We start from the raw sequence: 26072 nt of genomic DNA on the forward strand, positions 1-26072 counted from the left end.
AATAAAACGGCCTCCAGTTCCCCCAAAGAGAGGGGAGAGAAAACTCGCCAGTCCACCTGTCCAAAGGACAGAAAAAAACACGGTGGGCTGGGGGGTGAACCCCTCCCTTTAGGGGAGCTGGAGTTTATTCATTGGTTCTTCTTTGGGCTCATTAAAAATTCCGCCGGTCCTACCAGTCCACGGGGGGCAGTTAACCCCATCTGTTCTGCTGGTAGGATGTAAGGGAATCACTATGTCCCACACGGGGGTGAGACCCCAACCAAGCTGCGGCGGTTCGTGGGGTCTGCAGTGCGTACGGTGTCAAGTGGAGTGCTTGGAGTCCTCTGGAAGCACTAGGAGCATATATCGACGGAGGTACCCGGTCGGGGTGCTAGGCGTTCCATTACATTGGTGGCAAGCAGTGGGATGGCGTCCTAGTGTGAGGAGAAGCAGCTCAGAGACACCGTTCGTGGAGTATATTGAGGGCAACGCTAGTATCCGTACAGCGCCCCTGGCTACAGAAATATGGATGCCGTTGGTTCCTGCACAGCATTCCATGAGGAAGATCACCCGGATTACAGGGATGCCAAGCGGAAAGGCGTATGGCACCAGGCCCTGGAGGACGTGCAGCGTCGGAGGCGTGAGAGTCTTCCCAGTGAGAGCAGAGAATGCGAATGCGATTGGCGCTGCGACTACCTCTACTGGGAGAGCAACCTTTGATGGAGTGGGTGTCAGAGCTTGAGACACTGGTATGGCAGGAAACCTGGCTGGATGACGCTTACCAAGCACTATGGTGGGACACAGTACGACAGGCTCCATGGATGGAGGAGTATGCCAAGCCCGAAGGTGAGGAATATAATTGCCCTGGTTTATTGTGGGAGTCTTTTGAAGACATTGACTTTGGGAGCACAGAAGAGTCTAGATTTTGGGACATTACTTACTACAGGTGGGACTTGCACAATTGGCCTACAACTAGTGGGGTGAGGGCAGATCTGACCTTTCTGGTCCAAAGGGAGTGGGAACTGGAGCAAGATTATCAACAGTTGTTTCGCTCCATTCAAGCCCAGCGCAAGATACAAGACAGTTGGATACCAGGCCCAGACCTGCAGCCCTACCCCTGGCAAGTCACAGCTGAGGTATCCCCTACTTCCTCACCAACTGTGGAGGTAGGGGACTTCATAGACTGGTACTGGGAGGAACCCCAGTCGGCAGGTGCAGATGGGACCGCAGTCTCTGCACCAGGCCTACCGGGATGCTGGACGGCCGGTACGGATCCCCCACCAACCCTGCAGGAATGCCAGGAGGAGGAGGTAAACAATCCCTCCTCTCCACAGCTGATCCGCAACAAGATCCTGGGGGCAGGATTCCCTGACCCCATCCCAGCGGAAGAGCTGGCATCTGGGAAGAGCGCAGTCGGCCTCTGCCCTCCCCTATCCTCTTCTCCAGAGCCGGACTTCCCACAGGCTACCCCAGCGGAAGAGCTGGCATCTGGGCAGAGCGCAGTTGGCCTCTGCCTTCCCCTATCCTCTTCTCCAGAGCCGGACTTCCCACAGGCTACCCCAGCGGAAGAGCTGGCATCTGGGCAGAGCACAGTCGGCCTCTGCCCTCCCCTATCCTCGTGTCCAGAGGCTGACTCCCCACTGGCTACCCCAGCGGAAGAGCTGGCATCTGTCCAGAGCGCAGTCGGCCTCTGCCCACCAAGTACCTACAGCTCCAAGGTAGAGAACCACAAGGAAGCAAGGAGTCGCAGATGCCCACTCAACAGCTGGGGACATACAGAACAGAGCCAGGCCCCAAAATTCAACAGGTATTGGGTTGTGGTTGGACTGCCAGACTAACTCAGGTACTGACCGTGAGGTCAGGTATCTGGTTAGTCTTCCCTGGGAGGGGGAGATGTGTGGCGAAACCAACCTCGCCACTGGGTTTTGGAGGGGCCTGGCTACTAGCCTCTTGCCCCAGGATTATGGGCTCTCTCATCAGCCAGGCCTCATTTGTTCACAAAGGACTTGGACTAACTTGAACTCTCACCCCCACGTATTAGACCAGGGTTCAAGTTAGTCCATTACGTTTGGTAATTGTATTTTGTGGATTGCGTCTCAGACAATGCTCATTGTATTTTGTTTATTGCGTTACAGACAGAGGGAAGGGGATTTTTTGTACAATTGCTTGGGAGGTTTGAAATACTGTAAATGCATGTGATTGGCTGTTTTTACAAAACCCTGTGGGTGGTGGCCTTGTTGGAAGATGTGTATAAAATGCTTGTGTGTTAGAATAAAGTGGTTGCTTTTATACCTTCATGAAGTTTTGGCTCATGTTTGGGGAATGCGATAACTACACTCTTGGGGATTGCTATATCACAATACTCCCCTGAGTATAAGCTCTTGTAAGAGCTTGTTCATGGTTCCTGCTCTCTGGATGTAGAAGAGGTTCACCCACTGGAAGCTGAAGCCCAGTCTTGGGTCCAGTGTGGGTGGAGGACGATGAGACCCCAACCAAGCTGCGGCGGTTCGTGGGGTCTGCAGTGCGTACGGTGTCAAGTGGAGTGCTTGGAGTCCTCTGGAAGCACTAGGAGCATATATCGACGGAGGTAACCGGTCGGGGTGCTAGGCGTTCCGTTACAGCAAGAATCTAAATTGGGTCCCCACGCCTCGTTCATAGCCCCTACAAATACCCGTTCCTAGCCAGTATGTACAGAAGTTATGTGGTATAAATTACAGATTTCACATATCAGTACACTGCTGTATATACTATATATCTGTACATACTGCATTTATTATACTGTACCTCATACCTAACATGTCAGTACACTGATGTATATACTGTATAATATTATACCTCATACCTCACATGTCAGTACACTGCTGTATATACTATATATATATATATATATATGCACACTGCATCTATTGTACCTTGTATCTCACATATCAGTACACTGCTGTATATAATATACATCTCTACACACTGCATCTATCATACCTCATACCTCACATTCGTACCTCACATATCATTATACTGCTGGGTATACTATATATCTGTATCCACTGCATCTATTATACCTCATACCTCATGTCAGCACATTGCTGTATACACTATATATCTGTACACACTGCATCTATTGTACCTTGTACCTTATATATCATTAAGCTGCTGTATATAATATATATCTGTACACACTGCATATGTCATTTCCTTATCGTCCTTCAGGCAACACACACAAAGGGTTAATGTCTTGCTCCTCCTGTCTAGTATAGAAGATAAATCGTTAGTAAATCAGACTAATTACCCCCCCTATAAAGGAGGAATTAACTGCATGACATGTCTCATCTGGAAGTGTGTCCAGAGGTGTGCTCCAGAATTAACTGCAATGTTCGCGAAGGGCCCCATACACTTTAATGGCAGGCAAATCTGAAAAACCAAATACTTTTACTAGAAGTGCAACAAATAGTCCCACAACATGGACAGTGACATACCAGGGGGGATCAATGACAAAAATTCCCATATCAGGGGCCATTTTTATGCATCTTAAAGGTAAACTCTCAAAAATGTGCCGTGCTGGAGCCTAGAAATTTTTTATTTTAGGCCACGGGGGTACGGGCCCAAAAATTAGGCATTCACCGGACAGAAAAGATCAAGTGATTATGTGGCTGGAGGTATATTTGGTGGTTAGTGGATAACAATTTTACTGTGGGCCAGTGGAGTACAGGCCCCAAAAATTATGCATTCACCTGACAGAAAAGAACAAGTGATTATGTGGCTGGAGGCATTAGGCGGTCAGTGGATAACAATTTTACTGCAGGCCGGTGGAGTACAGACCCCAAAAATTATGCATTCACTGGACAGAAAAGAACAAGTGATTATTTGGCTGGAGGTATATTAGACGGTCAGTGGATAACAATTTTACTGCAGGCCAGTGGAATACAGGACCCAAACATTAGGCATTCACCGGACAGAAAAATACAAGTGATTATGTGGCTGGAGGTATATTAGGGAGTCAGTAGATAAAAATTTTACTGTAGGCCACTGGAGTAGAGTCCCCAAAAATTAGGCATTCACCTGGCAGATAAGACCATTCTTTGTTCTGGGTGGTTGCGGATATGTGTGGGCTGGCATGAGGAAATTCAATTACACGTGGTCGTCACAGGTGTTAAATTCCTCCGAGATCCATGCCTCATTCATTTTTAGAAATGTGAGGATACAGAGAATGAGGAGGGTGCAGAAGCGGAAGGCTGAGTGAGCCACTCAACCAACTCTGGTGCGTCCTTTGACGTAATCGCACACACCTTCTCCAACTTCCCACTTAGGCTCCGGCCTGGTGCACCTGCCCGACCCCTACCACCCCTGCGGAACAGCCTGCCTCGACCCTGTGCCAAAGTCCCTAGAGAAGAGCAATATTTGTGGAACCAGATATATCGCAGGCCTCAATCTGTATTTTGTGGAAGCCGGTATATCGCACCCCTCAATCAGTATTTTGCAGAAACAGGTACATAGAACACTAGAATCAATATTTGGTGGAAGCAGGTATATCGCACCCGTCAATCAGTATTTTGTGGAAGCAGGAATATCAAACCCCTCAATCAGTATTTTGTTGAAGCAGGTATATCGCACCCCTCAATTAGTATTTTATGGAAACAGGTATATAGAACACCTGAATCAATATTTGGTGGAAGCAGTTATATTGCACCACTCAATCTGTATTTTGTGGAAGCAGGGATATCAAACCCCTTAATCAGTATTTTGTGGAAGCAGGTATATTAAACCCCTTAATCAGTAATTTGTTGAAGCAGGCATATTGCACCCCTCAATCAGTATTTTGTGGAAGCAGGTATATCAAACCACTTAATCAGTATTTTGTGCAAACAGTTATATTGCACCCCTCAATCTGTATTTTGTGGAAGCAGGGATATCAAACCCCTTAATCAGTATTTTGTGGAAGCAGGTATATCACACCCCTCAATCAATATTTTGTGAAAGCAGGTATATCTCACCCCTCAATCTGTATTTTGTGGAAGAAGGTATATCAAACCCCTTAATCAGTATTTTGTAGAAGAAGGTATATCGCACCCCTCAATCAGAAGTTTGTGGAAACAAGTATATAGAACACCTGAATCAATATTTGGTGGAAGCAGGTATATCACACCTCTCAATCTGTATTTTGTGGAAGCAGGTATATCAAACCCCTTAATCAGTATTTTGTGGAAGCAGGTATATCGCACCCCTCAATCAGTATTTTGTCGAAGCAGGTATATAGAACACCTTAATCAGTATTTTGTAAAAGCAGGTATATCACAGCCCTTAATCAGTATTTTGTGGAAGCAGGTATATAGAACCCCTTAATCAGTATTTTGTAGAAGCAGGTATATCACAACCCTTAATCAGTATTTTGTGGAAGTAGGTATATCAAACCCCTTAATCAGTATTTTGTGGAAGTAGGTATATCAAACCCCGTAATCAGTATTTTGTGGAAGCAGGTATACTGCACCCCTCAATCTGTATTTTGTAGAAGCAGGTATATCAAACCCCTGTCACGGCCATGCCCATGACCGTGACTCCTTTACCGCATGCAGTTGCCTGCGGTTTTGTATGGGTGTTCAACCACGGGTGAGGGCCGCTTGTCTGTGGCCTCACTTGTGGTTGCCGCGGGCAACCAGTGTTGTATTTTGCAGTAGAGCAGCCTGAGCGTCGCTAGGCAGCTTGCTGCCCTGGCATGCGGTCACACCTAGCTACCTTTATGTTAGGTGTGTGTATGTTATGCACGTTGTATGTATTGTGTGCACTTCCCATTTATGTGTCTTTCCCTTCTGTGGTCATAACCATAATGTCTCATTAAGTTTAAGTTTAAGTTTAGCTAAGTCTGTGTGATGTTCGGTTTATGTTTTCCTGTATTATTCAGTGCTGCCATGTATCTGGGTTCCGGTGTGTGGATGCGTTTGTGCTGACTTCTGTTTGCTATTTGTGGACTTCAGCTTTCCTGCACATGGATCCAGTCAGCAGGGCTGTGGCAGGTGGCTGGAACTAGTGCAGCACCTGCCATATACATAGGCTTGCATTTGTTCCCCTTTTCCCAACAGCTTGGCCAGTGAGACTCCTGCTCCTCCGTGCCTAGGAGGAGTAGGTCGTCTTACCCTGACTCCTAGCGCAGGGACCGGACGGAGGGTGAGTTAGGGATCCGAGGTTCCTGCGCATGGGTCCTCCTACCTTTAAGGTCGGCCCATGCAGTTAGGAGTTAGGGTCAGGGTAGGGACTCTGTTAGGAGGTGACCTGCTCCCTATCCTGTTCTCCTGGCTGAGCAGCCATAACATCACCTGGCACGCACGGCTGAGGATTTTGGCACGCACGGCTGAGGATTTCCCCCATCCTCAGCCGTGACAACCCCTTAATCAGTATTTTGTGGAAGCAGGTAAATAGCACTTCTCAATCAGTATTTTGTGGAACCCCTTAATCAGTATTTTGTGGAAGCAGGTATATCGCACCCCTCAATCAGTATTTTGTGGAAAAAGGTGTTTAGAACACCTAAATAAATATTCGGTGGAAGCAGGTATATCGCACCCCTCAATCTGTATTTTGTAGAAGCAGGGATATCAAACCCCTTAATCAGTATTTTGTGGAAGCAGGTATATTAAACCCCTTAATCAGTAATTTGTTGAAGCAGGCATATTGCACCCCTCAATCTGTATTTTGTGGAAGCAGGTATATCAAACCACTTAATCAGTATTTTGTGCAAACAGTTATATTGCACCCCTCAATCTGTATTTTGTGGAAGCAGGGATATCAAACCCCTTAATCAGTATTTTGTGGAAGCAGGTATATAGAACCCCTTAATCAGTATTTTGAAGAAGCAGGTATATCACAACCCTTAATCAGTATTTTGTGGAAGTAGGTATATCAAACCCCTTAATCAGTATTTTGTGGAAGTAGGTATATCAAACCCCGTAATCAGTATTTTGTGGAAGCAGGTATACTGCACCCCTCAATCTGTATTTTGTAGAAGCAGGTATATCAAACCCCTTAATCAGTATTTTGTGGAAGCAGGTAAATAGCACCTCTCAATCAGTATTTTGTGGAACCCCTTAATCAGTATTTTGTGGAAGCAGGTATATCGCACCCCTCAATCAGTATTTTGTGGAAAAAGGTGTTTAGAACACCTAAATAAATATTCGGTGGAAGCAGGTATATCGCACCCCTCAATCTGTATTTTGTAGAAGCAGGGATATCAAACCCCTTAATCAGTATTTTGTGGAAGCAGGTATATTAAACCCCTTAATCAGTAATTTGTTGAAGCAGGCATATTGCACCCCTCAATCTGTATTTTGTGGAAGCAGGGATATCAAACCCCTTAATCAGTATTTTGTGGAAGCAGGTATATCACACCCCTCAATCAATATTTTGTGAAAGCAGGTATATCTCACCCCTAAATCTGTATTTTGTGGAAGAAGGTATATCGAACCCCTTAATCAGTATTTTGTAGAAGAAGGTATATCGCACCCCTCAATCAGAAGTTTGTGGAAACAAGTATATAGAACACCTGAATCAATATTTTGTGGAAGCAGGTATATCACACCTCTCAATCTGTATTTTGTGGAAGCAGGTATATCAAACCCCTTAATCAGTATTTTGTGGAAGCAGGTATATCGCACCCCTCAATCAGTATTTTGTCGAAGCAGGTATATAGAACACCTTAATCAGTATTTTGTAAAAGCAGGTATATCGCAGCCCTTAATCAGTATTTTGTGGAAGCAGGTATATAGAACCCCTTAATCAGTATTTTGTAAAAGCAGGTATATCGCAGCCCTTAATCAGTATTTTGTGGAAGCAGGTATATAGAACCCCTTAATCAGTATTTTGTAGAAGCAGGTATATCACAACCCTTAATCAGTATTTTGTGGAAGTAGGTATATCAAACCCGTTAATCAGTATTTTGTGGAAGTAGATATATCAAACCCCTTAATCAGTATTTTATGGAAGCAGGTATATCGCACCTATCAATCTGTATTTTATGGAAGTAGGTATATCAAACCCCGTAATCAGTATTTTGTGGAAGCAGGTATATCGCACCCCTGAATCAGTTTTTTGAGGCAACAGGTATAACACACCAGTTGCAAATAGTTGTTCCAATAACGCTTGTCCCTCTATATACCTGCGGTATCGCAGCAGAATTGTACACAACTGCTGTACAATACAAATGCACTATAATATACATTCTATGCTAGAAAGTATATTATAGGTATATCATACCCCTCAATCCGTTTTTTTGGGGGCAACTGCTATATCACACCAGTTGCAATTAGTTATTCCAATAGCGTTTGTCCCTCTGTGTAGCTGCAGTATCGCAGCAGAACCGCACACAACTGCTGCACAATACAAATGCACTATAATATACTTTCTATATTAGAAAGTATATTATAAGTATATCACACCCCTCAGTATATCACACCTATCGATAGCACACCTATACCAGACCTTAAAAGGACTTTTGTGGCCCGATTAGCTAGCGTTTCATGTCCCTAACAGTCTGGCCCTGCTCCACAAAGCAACCTCTCTCTACATTGGAAAAAGACAATGTAAAATGGCTGCCAGATCGGGTTCTGTTATAGGGTGGGGGTGTGTCCATGTGCTGAAACGTCTTAATTGGCTGTCCTATTCCACCTGATGGATGTGTCATGGTTCAAAGTTTGGCGCAATGCAAAAAGAATATGGCTTATGCGAACATTGCCATATGTTCGCATGTTAGGCGAATCGCGAATGAGCAAAGTTCGCTGCGAAACAACCGCCGTGTGAACCGCAAGGCCATCTCTAGTGTAGCATACCTATTGCTACTGTAAAACCAGTTATACCGTGTCGTGTTTGTAATTTTCAGGAATTGTGATTAAATGATTAGAGAGGATTGAGTTTAGATTGCCAGTTGAGAAACTAATTAAGTTGACATCTGTGTTAGTGTTCATGTTAGTTAGAAAGAAGTTAAGTCGTGTTATAGAGGTTGGTATTTTTTTTTTATTTTTTAAAAGGCTTTATTTCTCTACATTTGAAAATTGCTATATGCAAATACAGTGTATTTAAGGATTTGAAAGAAGATTTAGGTGTCTTGGTACAGTTTTTGAGTTGATATAATGGTCACTTAGGTTGGAAGCATGTTTTTTGTGATAATGATAGTTTGCCATTATTCACGGGTGCTGCTGGTAGTGGTGGTTATGGTGCATATTTTGCTGGTAAGTGGTCTGCTGAAAAATGGCCTGAGGCTTGGCTAAGGAATAATATGACACAAGATATAGTATTGTTGGAGATTTTCCAGATTTTAGTGTTATCCAGGGTTCTTAATTTAGGGATAAAAGGATTCTTCTATTGATGGATAACAAGGGTGTAGTGTTTGCTGTCAATGCATTGTACTCTAAGTCTGAGTTTATGGTAAAATTGCTTAAACATTTTGTTTTGTACAGCATGAAACTGAATTTGTGGATTAAAGCCAGATAAGTGTCAGGAAAATGTAATGATTTAGCAGATTCTCTATCCCGTTTTTAGTTGGACAGACACAGAGCAGGAGGGGACACCATGTACATTGTATCTGTGGAATATCATTTGGGAGTAATTGTTAATAATATTAAAAATTCTCTAGCTGCAAGAACATGGAAAGTCTAGTCTTTTGTAATTCAGTAAGCGCTGATAAAAATGTATAGTGAGAAAAAGCCAGTACTTCTGTTTCTGATATAATTAAGAAGGTTTTTTCTGCTTCTTTTTCTGCATCTGTCTTTGTACTTATTTGGAAATCCAAGATGGATCAATTAGGTAAGGGATGTTGCTTAACATTCTTTAGTTTACATGGTTCGTGTTTGTGTCCAGTTTGGGATGTTCAGAGTTGGCTGCAAAGGATGACGCAAGTTAAGGGTGTTTTTCTGCTGCTTGCTGATTTATCACCAGTTACTAAGTTTTAGTTATTTGGTCAGTTATAATGAGCCAAAACCAAGTTCAGGTCAAAAACACAGAAGAGGCGCAGATCTTTCTGATATATCTGAGTAGGCTTCACTACAGGTTTTGTCTCACAATGACTGATCACATAACTGAAGTGTGAACTAAGTTGGGTTTAGATAAGTTTAAAATTTCCTCTAATTCTTTTAGGATAGGATCCATGCCAGAGGTGGCAAGACTAGGTTTAGATGAGTCTAGTTTAGGTTCGTAGATCAGAGTCTAATAGGTTTAACTTATATGTCAGGCCTGATCTTTTAATATAAGATTCAATTTCTATTTTCTTTACATCCTACGATAATTTGGATTGTAGGACGCTCCTTTGTGTTTTCGACTCAAAAGTGAGTGGTCATGAGATGCTATTCTAAAAAAAAATCATTTGATTGTAAAGTGTTTAATATATTTGGTGGTTAGGGGTGTGAGATGGAGGAATTTGTAGAGTGAAATACATAGGTTGAATGTGGCCGGGCCCTCACTAAATGTATTAATTCATTTGGGTTGGAATGATTTTGGGAAAGTCAGTTTTTTTGATTTACTGTGGGAATTAAAGAAGGATGTGGGTATATTGCAATATATTTTTCCAGATTGCTTTTTTTCTGAAATAATTCCGTGGCTGGTTTGGGCCAGTAAGCAATTTGTATTTGTTTCTGGACAGAATTAGGAAGAGAATGAACTGGGCAATGTGCAACTTCATGTCATTGCTCCAGGGATGAACTGGCCATAGACCCTACAGGGAAATTTCCTAGTGGGGGGGGGGGGGGGGGTGCACCCAACCCTCCTCATTGCTGCAGGTTGGGTACATAGAGATGTGATGTTCTCAGCATGAACTAAATTCAGGACGATGAGAGAGTTGAATGCTGCGTCGAGGGCAGCAGTGTTTTGTGCTGCATTGTTTATTTGGTTCTGGAGGGACAGTATTTTGTGCTGTACTATAGTATTGCAGGCCCCCTACTTACGTCGGCCTGCCTACCTATATTAGCCCTGCCTTCTGTCAATTTGGATCTACAGTATCTCACAAAAGTGAATATATCCCTCACATTTTTGTAAATATTTTATTATATCTTTTCATGGGACAACACTGAAAATGTGACACTTTGATACAATGTAAAGTAGTCAGTGTACAGCCTGTATAACAGTGTAAATTTGGTGTGCCATCAAAATAACTCAACACACAGCCATTAATGTCTAAACCTTTGGCAACAAAAGTGAGTACACCCCTAAGTGAAAATAGCCAAATTGTGCCCGATGCCCGATCCAAATTGTGGATGTTAGAGACCTTGCACTCTTCTACCTTCCATTTGATGATGCCCCACAGATGCTCAATAGGGTTTAGGTCTGGAGACATGCTTGGCCAGTACAGCACCTTTACCCTCAGTTTCTTTAGCAAGGCAGTGGACATCTTGGAGGTGTGTTTGGGGTTGTTATCATGTTGGAATACTGCCCTTAGGCCCAGTTTTTCGAAGGGAGGGGATCATGCTCTGCTTCAGTATGGCACAGTACATATTGGCATTCATGGTTCCTTTGATGAACTGTAGCTCCCCACAGCTGGCGGCATTCATGCAGCCCCAAATCATGACACTCCCACCACCATGTTTGACTGTAGGCAAGACACACTTGTCTTTGTACTCCTCACCTGGTTGCCGCCACACAAGCTTGACACCATCTGAACCAAATAAGTTTATCCTGGACTCATCAGACCACAGGACAGGTTCCAGTAATCCATGTCCTTAGTCTTCAGCTAACACTTTGTGGGCTTTCTTGTGCATCATTTTTAGAAGAGGCTTCCTTCTGGGCCGACAGCCATGCAGACCAATTTGATGCAGTGTGCGGCATGTGGTCTGAGCACTGACAGGCTGACCCCCATCCCTTCAACCTCTGCAGCAATGCTAGCAGCACTCAGATCTATTTTGAAAAGACGACCTCTAGATATGACACTGAGCACGTGCGCTCAACTTTTTTGTTTGACCATGATGAGGCCTGTTCTCAGTGGAACCTGTCTTGTTAAACCGCTGTATGGTCTTGGCCACCGTGCTGCAGCTTAGTTCCAGGGTGTGACAATCTTCTTATAGCCTAGGCCATCTTTATGTAGAGCAACAGTTCTTTTTTTCAGATCCTCAGAGAGTTCTTTGCCATGAGGTGCCATGTTGAACTTCCAGTGACCAGTATATGAGAGTGTGAGAGCAATAGCACCAAATTTAACACACCTGCTTCCCCATTTATTCCTAAGACCTTGTAACACTAACGAGTCACATGATACCGGGGAGGGAAATTGGCTAATTGGGCACAGTTTGGCCATTTTCACTTAGGGGTGTACACACTTTTGTTGCCAAAGGTTTAGACATTAATGGCTGTGTTGAGTAATTTTGAGGGCACACCAAATTTACACTGTTATACAAGCTATATACTGACTACTTTACATTGTATCAAAGTGTCATATCTTCAGTGTTGTTCCATGAATAGATATAATAATATATTTACAAAAATGTGAGATACTGTAACTACAAGATGGGGCCACTTTTAGTTGTTTTTTTTTTCAAGGCTACTTTAAATTCTGAGTCTGAACCCTGTATTGCTCGGTAGGTTTTCTTATCGACATGTCAATTTAGAGGGGTTTATGCTACTATTGAGGTTTACGGGCAATGGCACAGATATTTTTAATGCTGGTTTTCAGAACATGATTGACCAATGGCTGCAGGGTTTCTCTTTACTAACTGGCTTATGGGAGTTTTGTCGCCCAGCTGGGTGGACTGGTTCATATGGCATCTGATGTTTTCAGTTACGATTATTTTGAATATTTTATAGTTTCATTAATTTATTCATATTCATTTATTATGCTAATTTATTTAAAAATATGTATTCATGTTATCCATAATAAACATCACGTCCAATACTTCCAACTTACAGTTGTGTTTGTGTGAGTTAATTTATTAATGTTATATATTTAAATTTATGTCACCACCATACATGTGCTGCTGCAGAATTGCTTTCAATTCCTAATTCTGTATGGGTCTTAATTAGTCATTTGTAGTCCCTAGGCATGGGAAAGGGTTTACACAACAATCTAAGAGGTATGCTTCAGGTTCACCTCCCAACTCTCAGAGGGTACTCCTCATACTGGTGGAGTGTTCTATGAGTTTTAGCTCAGCTAGCTCCACCTGCTTTCTAGAAATAACCAGGTCTTAAGATTACGCTAACCCAATATACCAGAAGGATCCTCTCCTTGACTCATCATCACAACACATCATATTCTATCAGTCAAAACACAGACAATGCCATTAAAAAATTCTGCCATCTTTTCCGTTTTACAGCTTCTTCTTCTGGAGTATTCCTTTACAAGAAAACATCACACAATGTACTGCCTCATCTCTCATCACTTCACACCATTAAATGGACTCTCAAACTGTTTACATAGATACATAGCTGTGGTTCACCTGATTAAAATGCTTTTTTTCATTTCTTGATCTGAGGCTCAGTTCCTGAGCTATGATACTTTTCCTAATATGCAAATTAGGCCTTTGGTGCAATAAGGGTGTTACTGTTGCTGTTATTGCACTCATTCTTCACTCTTCAGAGGCCAGACCCTCTTTGCCTGGCCTTGTCAATCAAATCAGCCAGGGAGGGTCTGACCACAGAAACGAGTGGAGCTTCTGTGAAACAAGTGCAATGGTGACACCCTCATTGCACCAAAAGCCTAATTTGCATATTACAAAAAAGTATCATACTTCGGGAACGGAGTCTCTCATCTAAAAAATGTAACAGTGTTTTAATCAGGTGAACCACAGCTATGTGTCTATACAAACAGTTGGATGGAGAGGTCACTGGTGACAGATTCCCTTTAACTCTGTTTATAGCAAACAGTGCAAGAGATAACTTGGGTGCAAGATAAGCGCAATTATAAATATAAATATATAATCTTCACTTAAGCCGTTTCCTTCCAGAAAATATATCCACACAATGACATATCAGCATCAGCTTAGAGCTGCAATCTTCTGTGTACCCCTGACTAGGGTGTTATATCTAGAAGCAATATAAATAACCGACAATAGACAAAATTACCATGCATAACACATAAGGCTCTCTGCACATATTTCTCTTTTTATACGGTATAAAGAAAGTGCGACAAATCATTCGTATTTACAGGACAAAGCAGCCAAGATGTTATATGTGCTATAGTGTTCACATATTCATTTTCCTGACACCACCAGATTAAATCTAGCACGCTGTGTATGCGTCTTTTCTCTGATTAATACAAAGTCACAGTAGGCTCCTGTGCAAATGCAAAGTAGATCAAAGCCTCGGCCCTATTAAACCATAAAAATAAAATAATTACATACACTGTGCTTCTAGCAAGTCTAGTATTCTAGGCAGTAGCTATACTTACAGTCGGGAGATGTTTTATCCGTGCACAGTCTGTAATACTCTTCCAAGTGTTCAACGTTCTCTTGGTTTATACTTTCTTGCAACGAGGTGTCACCGAACCTGCAAAAGAGAAAGTTAATTAAGAAAGCGTCACTGGGAGTATCGATAAAACAATTCTTGTGAGAAATGCTAGCCTCACTGGAGACACTGACAAATGAAGCTAATAATGCATTTAAATGTGTGTGACCCCTTTCATGTCTTTGTAAGTACAACAAGATCATGAGGGTTACAATTGTCAGGAACAAACTCAATTATAACATAGTGCTATACTTTACAGAGAGTCTGTAAATGCCATGTAGCGGGTTTGTGTCTGGCTGAATTCCGGTATATTTGCCTTGTAGCAGCGAGAACTCTATAGTCACTATAGTCAATGGGTCTGGCGGGCATTGTGGTTAAATCCAGCAATGCCAGAACCAGAGAGCCTCAGCAAGCTGCTCTCTGCCAGAACTGCTGGCCGGAGCTAATAACAGGCAAGATGGCGGTTTTTGTCTGACCGAATTCCGGTATATTTGCCTTGTAGCAGTGAGAACTCTATAGCCACTATAGTCAATGGGTCTGGCGGGCATTGTGGTAATATCCAGCAATGCCAGAACCAGAGAGCCTCAGCAAGCTGCTCTCTGCCAGAACTGCTGGCCGGAGCTAATAACAGGCAAGATGGCGGCTCCCATACTCATGTATGAAAAACAGGTGTACGTCAGACAAAGACAATAGCTTAAAAAAACATTCTACTAATCTAATTCACTTTTGCACAGAAGAAAATCAATTCTCAGCAAATTGATGATCTACTTATAAGAAGCACACCAAGATGTGTAGTTTACATCATGTGAATCGGGTGATATGGTTCATAATGCTAGAAAATACATTTATTAGAATACTTAAATAATAATTATACAATAATTATGGTGCAATAACGGACCCCATATCTGTACTACACTCCAGACCCCATTTGTGAATTAACCTAGACCTGTGCCTTATCAAAATTTCATGCCTTGTCTGGCAGCACAGGATCTATCATGACCAGCGTAGCACAAGCTGATCTTGATAAATCAAGGCCATATAGTTTTTGAAAAATCTACTGCATCTATTTTGACAAAGGGGGATTGGCTCATTGAAAAAGGGGTGTGACTTTATAGAAAAGGAGCCTGGCCTAAAACATTTAGAGGGTCATTAATTATCAAGAAAAACAGTATTCCTATATTAGGCGTATTTCTGGCGTAAATTCCGGCGCAAAGGTTATTTGCACCGCAATCTGCACCTTTTCCCCGCTCATGCCAGGTCAAAAAAGGGCGTGGCATGGGCGGGAAAGGGGCGGGCCGGCAGGCCCGTTTCATTCATCATTTTCTACGCCTGGTTTAGGCGTAGGAAATGGTCTAAATGTAAGCCAGCAAGAAAGCTGTCTTACAATTAGACTGGCGCTGGATGTGCTGAAGTTATAAAGAGGTCAGCGCCTCTTCATAACTTCGGTGGAACCACCGCCAGCTATAGAGGTTATTAAGGCTGTCATTTTAAACGACTATCTTAATAAATGACCCCCTTAGTGTCAAAATTGCATCACAATTCTGGCATAAAATTCTTTCTCAAACTAAGCTAAATTAATAGCGGATATAAAATTAGACAAAAGTGTCTATCCCTGCAACAGATTTATTATCCAGCCTGAGCCACTTTGATAAATCTGGTGCTGGTCTAGACACCATGTCTAAGCTTATGCTATCTATAGGAGTAGTTTATATGCCCCTCTGTTTTTACCTCACACAGAAAGAAATGTCATGGCATTTGAGAAATCTTCAAGATTTTTTCTCCACTACAATGATACTGTGGTTTGCATACAACTTCTGGCTTCAGAAAACTTTCTTACCTTTCTGCAATTGTTTGCTGCTCATTAATTCCTACATTAAAAAGCACAGGGTAAACACTTAGCAATTTTCCATCTTTTATCTCTTGCGGAAGGAGCTCAAACATTTTGGTAGGAAGTTTGACCTCAACCTCATAGTGCTGCCTAGAAAGAAAATGTAAGAACATGATGAAAAATAGAGTGTATGTTGGATTTTTCATAGCTCATTTTACAAGTACACTCTTGCCCTGGATTCTGTAGAAGAAACACAGGGAAAAATAAAATGAATTCAAATTGTCCTATTACTATTGTAATCTAGGCACAGGAACACATCGCAAAAACAGGTGCACTGTATACTAATACTTTGTTTTTGTGATGCAGATGCCTTTGCCTATGAAATGTACATACTTTACTGTATTACGGCTTCAAACCACACGGAAGTGGAATAGATCTGTAATATAGTCTCGTGCAAAGACCCTAAGGCCACTTACACATACCAGTATTTTGGGCAGTATTCCTTAAAGGGGTTCTCTGGGAATTACATAAAATGACTGAAAATACCTAAATATTACTTTATTATAAACACATTCCCAAATAGCGATTATTATTTATAATGGCTGGTTTTCTCTAGAGGGCAATCGTCAGGGGAAATAAAATGGCCACTTCCCTATTAGCACACACAAAACCCTTACTAACTCATTGCTGGACGGTTTAGTTCAAAGGTAGGAGGTTAAGAGCAGTCTCAGCTCTCCTTACAGCTCTGGCTTTCATGAATTACGATCCTACACACGGTTGATTACATAGTTGATAACATCTTCAGCTCTGGTTGTGTAGGAAGGAACGAAGCGAAAGGGCAGACAGGGCGGACAGGCCTGCTGTGAGGCTGTGGTATTGTAGCAGAGTGCCATGCCACTGCTCATTAGCCATACCCCCCACCAGTCCATCCTCTCTGTGCTTTCACTTTGTTTGTTCCTACACACGCAGAGCTGAAGATGTTATAAGCTATGTTATCATCTGTGCGTAGGATCATAATTCATGACAGCCGGAGCTGTGAGGAGAGCCGAGACAGATCTTGAGCTCCCCGCTTTGAATTAGCCAGTCCAGCTGACGATTTCTCCCTAGAGAAAACAAGCCATTATAGATAATAAATGCTCTTTGGGAATGTGTGTATAACAAAGTAATATTTAGGTATATTCAGTCATTCTATTTTATTTATTCCCTGAAAACCCCCTTAACTTTCCTCTTGGCTGAAGATACCCCAAGATGAGTGGTTTGAGATGACTAGCTTTGAAATAAAAATTGTGTTACACTGTCGGGTGTTGTTGATGCTACATATGTCTGAGAATGTACAGAATTTGAAAAGGTTAAAATTGGAGTCTTTAACAACATTCACAGAAAAGCAAGGGTTGACTTATCCGTATTTGTAAGCCAAACCCAAGGATGAAACATAAAACAGACACATGCTAGAGTGAAAAAATGTGGACCTCATATGTGTTCTTGATTCACTCCTGGTTATGGCTAAAATACTGAGAGAAAATATTGCTGTTTGAAATTAGCCTTGGGGCCTCTTTAATGCCAAATATTCTACATATTCTCCGGCAGGCTGTTAAAGCAGGGAAATAGCCTGCCGGATCCATACTACAGTGCACATCTGTGAGCTGTTGGAAGTCCGCCTTGCCCCATTCACTATAATGGGGAGCGGCGTAGACCCGGCCACAGCACAGCAAATATGCAGAGAGGCGGCCGGTCAAAAACCGATGCGTGCATTGGTCTCGTCTTTTGCTCTCTACTGTAGATGCAGCAGACAGGCAGCAAGCTGCATGGGTATGTTGGGAGTTACAGGGTCAAAACAGCTAGAGAGCCACAGGACTGAGACCACTAATCTAAAATATATATTACCTAAATTCTACATTTACATTTGGAAGTATCTTTGAGTAATAGTGAAGGGTGGCAGCATACTGTATATATTCTATATAACAAACTGAATAACTGAATAGTTACATTGCATTACTTATGTTCAACTAATTCTGATTTAGAATCTGTATTGTAAGTCCAGTACGGTTTTCCTGTAGCAACCAGAGGATTTGTGAATGCAGCTCTGAAATGTAAGGGGATGATTACATTTAACAGATCTGTTGCAGAAACAGTCCCATTTAGATTTACTGTATGGTCATTCTCAGACATTTCAGCTGGGTTTCTGTCCAGCAGAACGGGAGCTGCAAACCATGGCTATGGGGGCTGCATACGGTCTGCTGGCAGCGGGTTGTGCCCTCATTTAGAGAGATTCACCTGCTTCATTACACCAGCAGTGGGAGGAATAGGAAGCAGGGAATCTACCGAGCATGTCAGTCCACTACTGAATGTAGGAGTAGGTGGACCAGAATTTTAGCCACAGGAGAAACAGCAGGAGGTACTACCAAAGAGGAAATGTAATTTACATATAAAAATAAAAAAATAATTTTTATAGCATGTACAGTATCTCACAAAAGAGAGTACACCCTTCACATTTTTATAAATATTTTATTCTATCTTTTCATGGGACAACACTGAAGATATGACACTTAACCACCTCAGCTCCCCTAGCTTAAACCCCCTTAATGACCAGACCACTTTTTACAATTCTGCACTACACTACTTTCACGGTTTATTGCTCGGTCATACAACTTACCACCCAAATGAATTTTACATCCTTTTCTTCTCACTAATAGAGCTTTCATTTGGTGGTATTTCATTGCTGCTGACATTTTTACTTTTTTTTTTATATTAATCGAAATTGACCGAAATTTTTGCAAAAAAATGACATTTTTTACTTTCTGTTGTAAAATTTTTCAAATATAACTACATTTCTATATAAATTTTTCTCTAAATTTATTGTTCTACATGTCTTTAATAAAAAAAAAATGCAATAAGTGTATATTTATTGGTTTGGGTAAAAGTTATAGCGTTTACAAACTATGGTGCAAAAATTTTAATTTACGCACTTTGACTTTCTGAGCACCTGTCATGTTTCCTGAAGTTCTACAATGCCCAGACAGTAGAAACACCCCACAAATGACCCCATTTCGGAAAGTAGACACCCTAAGGTATTCGCTGATGGGCATAGTGAGTTCATGGAAGTTTTTATTTTTTGCCACAAGTTAGCGGAATATGATGATAATTATTATTTTTTCTTACAAAGTCTCATATTCCACTAACTTGTGACAAAAAATAAAATTTTACATGAACTCACCATACCCCTCACAGAATACCTTGGGGGGTCTTATTTCCAAAATGGGGTCACTTGTGGGGTATTTATACTGCCCTGGCATTTTAGGGGCTCTAAACCGTGAGAAGTAGTTTGGAATCCAAATGCGTAAAAAATGCCGTACGAAATCATAAAGATTCTCATTGGAATTTGGGCCCCTTTGCGCACCTAGGCTGCAAAAAAGTGTCACACATGTGGTATCGCCGTACTCATAAGAAGTAGGGCAATATGTTTTGAGGTGTATTTTTACATATACCCATGCTGGGTTAGATAAAATATCTCTGTAAAAGACAACTTTTCCCATTTTTTTTATACAAAGTTGTCATTTTACAGAGATATTTCTCACACACAGTATGGGTATATGTAAAAATACACCCCAAAACACATTGCCCTACTTCTCCTGAGTACGGCGATACCACATGTGTGAAACTTTTTTGCAGCCTAGGTGCGCAAAGGGGCCCAAATTCCAATGAGTATCTTTTAGGAGGGCATTTTTAGGCTTTTGGATTCCAGACTTCTTCTAACGCTTTAGGGCCCCTAAAATGCCAGGGCAGTATAAATACCCCACATGTGACCCAATTTTGGAAAGAAGACACCCCAAGGTATTCCGTGAGGGGCATGGCGAGTTCATAGAAGTTTTTTTTTTTGGCACAAGTTAGCGGAAATAGATTTTTCTTTTTTTTTTCTCACAAAGTCTCCCTTTCCGCTAACTTGTGACACAAAGTTCAATCTTTCATGGACTCAATATGCCCCTCAGCGAATACCTTGGGGTGTCTACTTTCCGAAATGGGGTCATTTGTGGGGTGTGTTTACTGTTCTGGCATTTTGGGCGGGGCTAAATTGTGAGCAACCCTGTAAAGCCTAAAGGTACTCGTTGGACTTTCGGCCCCTTTGCGCACCTAGGCTGCAAAAAAGTGTCACACATGTGGTATCGCCGTACTCAGGAGAAGTAGGGCAATGTGTTTTGGGTGTATTTTTACATATACCTATGCTGGGTGAGAGAAATATCTCTGTAAAATAACAACTTTGTATAAAAAAAAAAGGGAAAAGTTGTCTTTTACAGAGATATTTATCTCACACAGTATGGGTATATGTAAAAATACACCCCAAAACACATTGCCCTACTTCTCCTGAGTACGGCAATACCACATGTGTGACACTTTTTTGCAGCCTAGGTGCGCAAAGGGGCCCAAATTCCAATGAGAATCTTTACGATTTCACAGGGCATTTTTTACGCATTTGGATTCCAAACTACTTCTCACGCTTTAGGTCCCCTAAAATGCCAGGACAGTATAAATACCCCACAAATGACCCCATTTTGGAAAGAACACACCCCAAGGTATTCTGTGAGGGGCATGGCGAGTTCCTAGAATATTTTTGTTTTTTGGCACAAGTTAGCGGAAAATGATTTTTTATATTTTTTTCTCTTAAAAAGTCTCATATTCCACTAACTTGTGACAAAAAATAAAATTTTACATGAACTCGCCATGCCCCTCACGAAATACCTTGGGGTGTCTTCTTTCCAAAATGGGGTCACATGTGGGGTATTTATACTGCCCTGGCATTTTAGGGGACCTAAAGTGTGAGAAGAAGTCTGGAATATAAATGTCTAAAAGTTTTTACGCATTTGGATTCCGTGAGGGGTATGGTGAGTTAATGTGAGATTTACTTTTTTGTCACAAGTTAGTGGAATATGAGACTTTGTAAGAAAAAACAAAAAAACAAAAACAAAAAAATAATATTTCCGCTAACTTGTGCCTGAAAAAAAAAAAATCTTCTATGAACTCGCCATGCCCCTCAAAAGTGATTTTTATAGCGCCGCAGCGATTTTACGGTGTTTTTGCAGTGATCAGAAAAAAAAAATTCTGTCACTGTGGTGGGGCGGACTGAACGCAAGTGTGCGCACAAGATCAGTCCTGATCAGTTTTTTGTAGAGCCTATAGAACATGTCCTATTCTTGTCCGCAATTGCGGACAAGTGTCACGGCCATGGCTATGACCGTGACTCCTGAACCGCATGCGGTTGACAGCGGTTTTCTTTGGTGTTCAATCACAGGTGAGGGCTGTGGTATTTGCCTCACCTGTGGTTGCCGCTGGCAACAGTGTGTATGTGGCAGCGTAGCAGGCTGAGCTGTGCCATTGCAGCTCGCTACGTTGTGCATGCGGTTTTGAGTTATGTGTGTATGTGTGCACTTCCTTTTTATGTTATTGTGTGCACGTCTCCTTTTAGTGGTGTTTTCCCTTCCCTGGTGTTGGAAGGGTTAATCTCCTTCCTAGTGTGTGTGTGCACTGGGTGTGTCCGACTGTGGGGTGTGGCTTCTTGGCCTATAAAGCCTCACTGCTTTTGCAGGCCTGCAGGTTGCTTCAGCCATGCTTAGCTGAGAGCAGCCTCATGTCTTTATTACCTGCCAGTAAGAGCCACCCCTGTGGTCATAACCATAATGTCGCTTTAAGTTATTTCTAGTTATGTGTGATGTCCGTGTGATGTTTTATATGTGATTTTGTGCAGCTATGGATCTGGGTTCCTGTGTGGGGATGCGTTTGTGATCTGCACCCTGCTTACACAGGGATCCAGTCAGCAAGGCTGTGGCAGGTAGGTGGAACTCTTTGTTCACCTGCCATATCCATAGAGCTGTTTATGTCTCCCCTTTTCCTGCAGCTTGGCCGTTGAGACTCCTGCTCCTCCGTGTCTAGGAGGAGTGGGCTTGTCTTACTCAGCTCCTAGGTGAGGCTCATCTTGAGGGCTAGCAGGGACTTTTAGGTTCCGGAGCATGAGCCCTCCTACCATCAAGGTTGGCTCATGTAGCTAGGAGCCAGGGTCAGGTTAGGGATGCGTTTAGGAGGTGACCTGCTCCCTAATCCTGTCTGCATGGCCAAGCAGCCGTAACATCACCGGGCTGCACACGGCTGAGGATTTCCCCCATCCTCAGCCGTGACAGTATGACCACACAGTCGCTTCTTACGTGGCGCTCCCTCGAAAGAGGGTAAAGCATGCACCGCTATCTACGGATGGGGTGCATGCGCGTTCTCCGGAGGGAGAGCGTTATGGGGCTTTCACCATTTACGGCGCGGTGAGTGGCATTCCCAGCTCACCGTTGTCCGTGTTGGTGTCCCCTTTTTGTTTGTCTTTCCCCTCCCCCCCTCCCATTGTTTTTTGTGCCTCACCAACTTTCCCCTTTTGTTGTTGGGAGGGGCTTTGAGGGGTGGGAGTATGCATCCCTCGAAAGAGGGTGAAGCATGTACCGCCCTCTGCGGAAGGGTTACATGCGCGCTCTCCGGAGGGAGAGCGTTCTGGGGGTTTCGCCTCTGACGGCGCGGTGAGTGGCGTTTCCCCGCCTTCCCTTCACCGTTGCCTCGTTTGGCGTCCCCCTGATTTTATAGCACTAGGGTGTTTGTTTGGTATGCGGTATGCATACCTTCGAAAGAGGGTGCAGCATGCAGTGCCATATCCTTGTGGCCTGCATGCGCGTTCTCCGGAGGGAGAGCGTTCCTGGGGGTTCTCCGTTAACGGCACGGTTGGTGGCTTATTCCCCGCCACCTTACCTTCCGTGTCCGTGTTGGGGATCCCTCGTCCCTCTCCATGTTCCCATCTCTGGTCGTCTGCTGGCAGCACTCCGTAAGTGGTCCGGCTGCGTGCTGGTTAGGAGTGTCTGCTGGCAGCGACTGGAGTGGGGACGTGAGTGGAGAGTCCCCTCGTCCACTCTCAGTGGTTCCATTTCCGTGTCGCTGGTGCGGGCTGCAGGCCTCGTCGGACTGGCTGTGTTGTGTGCTGGGAGAGGATGCAGCTGACAGCGACTTTCTGGGAACCATGTCCTGAGAGTGGACGTCCCCTTCTCTCATCCCCTTGTGTGAGTCCCTCACGTGTCTTTTTTTTGGTGGGGGGGCTTTGAGGGGTGGGAGTGTCACGGCCATGGCTATGACCGTGACTCCTGAACCGCATGCGGTTGTCAGCGGTTTTCTTTGGTGTTCAATCACAGGTGAGGGCTGTGGTATTTGCCTCACCTGTGGTTGCCGCTGGCAACAGTGTGTATGTGGCAGCGTAGCAGGCTGAGCTGTGCCATTGCAGCTCGCTACGTTGTGCATGCGGTTTTGAGTTATGTGTGTATGTGTGCACTTCCTTTTTATGTTATTGTGTGCACGTCTCCTTTTAGTGGTGTTTTCCCTTCCCTGGTGTTGGAAGGGTTAATCTCCTTCCTAGTGTGTGTGTGCACTGGGTGTGTCCGACTGTGGGGTGTGGCTTCTTGGCCTATAAAGCCTCACTGCTTTTGCAGGCCTGCAGGTTGCTTCAGCCATGCTTAGCTGAGAGCAGCCTCATGTCTTTATTACCTGCCAGTAAGAGCCACCCCTGTGGTCATAACCATAATGTCGCTTTAAGTTATTTCTAGTTATGTGTGATGTCCGTGTGATGTTTTATATGTGATTTTGTGCAGCTATGGATCTGGGTTCCTGTGTGGGGATGCGTTTGTGATCTGCACCCTGCTTACACAGGGATCCAGTCAGCAAGGCTGTGGCAGGTAGGTGGAACTCTTTGTTCACCTGCCATATCCATAGAGCTGTTTATGTCTCCCCTTTTCCTGCAGCTTGGCCGTTGAGACTCCTGCTCCTCCGTGTCTAGGAGGAGTGGGCTTGTCTTACTCAGCTCCTAGGTGAGGCTCATCTTGAGGGCTAGCAGGGACTTTTAGGTTCCGGAGCATGAGCCCTCCTACCATCAAGGTTGGCTCATGTAGCTAGGAGCCAGGGTCAGGTTAGGGATGCGTTTAGGAGGTGACCTGCTCCCTAATCCTGTCTGCATGGCCAAGCAGCCGTAACATCACCGGGCTCCACACGGCTGAGGATTTCCCCCATCCTCAGCCGTGACAACAAGAAAAGGCATTTTCTATATAGTTCTGGCAATGTGCAGATCCGCAAAATGCGGAAAGCACATTGCCGGTGTCCGAATGGAGCCTTACAGGGGGGCGATCAATGACAGGGGGCTGATCAAGGAGTCTATATGGGGTGATCAGGGGTTAATAAGTGACAGGGGGAGTTGTAGTGTGGTGATTGGTGCTACTTTACAGAGCTGCCTGTGTCCTCTGGTGGTCGATCCAAGCAAAAGGGACCACCAGAGGAACAGGTAGCATGTATATCAGACGCTGTTAACAAAACAGTGTCTGATATACCTTTCAGGGGTTAAAAAAATCGCATCTACAGCCTGCCAGCGAATGATCGACGCTGGCAGGCTGTAGATGAACGCGCGAGAGGACGCGCTGATGCGTCCAGGAGGAATAACCCAGCCGCCCGCAGGACGCATTCCTGCGTTAGGCGGTTGGGAGGTGGTTAAATACAATGTAAAGTAGTCAGTGTACAGCTTGTATAACAGTGTAAATTTGGTGTGCCCTCAAAATAACTCAACGCACAGCCATTAATGTCTAAACTGCTGGAAACAAAAGTGAGTACACCCTTAAGTGAAAATGCCCAAATTGTGCCCAAAGTGTCAATATTTTGTGTGGCCACCATTATTTTCCATATAGAAGAAACCACAGCACTCTCTTGTCTTCAATTCAGTGGAATCTATTTCACCAGCAAAAAATGCGACGTTTTGACCGTAAAGGTCTTTCTCAAGCTTGAGAAATACCTTTACGGTCGAAACGTCGCATTTTTTGCTGGAGAAATAAATTCCACTGAATTGAAGAAAAGAGAGTGCTGCGGTTTCTTCTATATGACGCATCCAAGGGGGAACTTCTGACTGGCTCCCAACACGGCTGGCACCACCACAAGATAAGGCTTTAATTTTTCGTTGTGCTGCTATATGCATTTTTTCCCACCATTATTTTCCAGCACTGCCCTAACTTTCTTAGGCATGGAGTTCACTAGAGTTTCACAGGTTGCCACTGGAATCCTCTTCCACTCCTCCATGACAACATCACAGTACTGGTGGAGACCTTGCATTCCTCCCTCCACCTTCTGCCTTAGGTTCCCCCACAGATGCTCAATAGGATTTAGGTTAGAACACATGCTTGGCCAGTCCAGCACCTTTTCCCTCAGTTTCTTTATCAAGGCAGTGGTCATCTTGGAGGTGTGTATGGGGTTATCATCATGTTGGAATACTGTTCTGCAGTCATGCTCTGGAGGAGGGAGGGGATCATGCTCTACTTCAGTATGTCACAGTACATGTTGACATCCATGGTTCCCTCAATGAGGAGTAGCTCCCCACAGCCGACAGCACTGATGGAGCCCCAAACTGTGACACCCATCCTTGACTGTAAGCAAAACACACTTCTCTTTGAATTCCTCACCTGATTGCTGCCACACATGCTTTACAGTATCTGAACCAAATAAGTTTATCTTGGTCTCATCAGACCACAGTACAGGTTCCAGTAATCCATGTCCTTAGTCTGCTTGTCTTCAGCAAACTGTTTGCGGGCTTTCTTGTGCATCATCTTTAGAAGAGGCCTCATTCTGGAACGACAGCCAGGCAGTCCAAATTGATGCAGTGTGCTGCGTATGGTCTGAGCACTGACAGACTGACCCCCCACCCCTTAAACCTCTGCAGCAATGCTGGCAGCACTTATACATCTATTTTGAAAAGACAACCTCTTGATATGACACTAAGCATGTGCACTCAACATCTTCGATTGAACATGGTGAGGCCTGTTCTTAGTGG

The 26072-nt window shown here is 43.6% G+C and overlaps 1 protein-coding gene across 6 annotated transcripts in view; it reads right to left on the minus strand.

The window, feature by feature from the left end:
- INPP4B (inositol polyphosphate-4-phosphatase type II B) overlaps nt 1-26072 on the minus strand; it is a 698485-nt gene that overhangs the window by 58764 nt on the left and 613649 nt on the right. For all 6 annotated transcript variants that reach the window (XR_005776353.1, XM_040418490.1, XM_040418489.1 and 3 more), the window contains 2 exons: nt 16211-16351; nt 14318-14415 (listed from right to left, as the gene is read on the minus strand). Coding sequence is in view for 5 of the 6 variants with exons in the window: in XM_040418490.1 (XP_040274424.1) it covers nt 14318-14415; nt 16211-16351 (239 nt within the window). In the remaining variant the exon portion in view is untranslated. The remainder of the gene's footprint in view (nt 1-14317; nt 14416-16210; nt 16352-26072) is intronic.

Source organism: Bufo bufo, chromosome 2 (genome assembly GCF_905171765.1).
Source record: "Bufo bufo chromosome 2, aBufBuf1.1, whole genome shotgun sequence".
Taxonomy (NCBI): domain Eukaryota; kingdom Metazoa; phylum Chordata; class Amphibia; order Anura; family Bufonidae; genus Bufo; species Bufo bufo.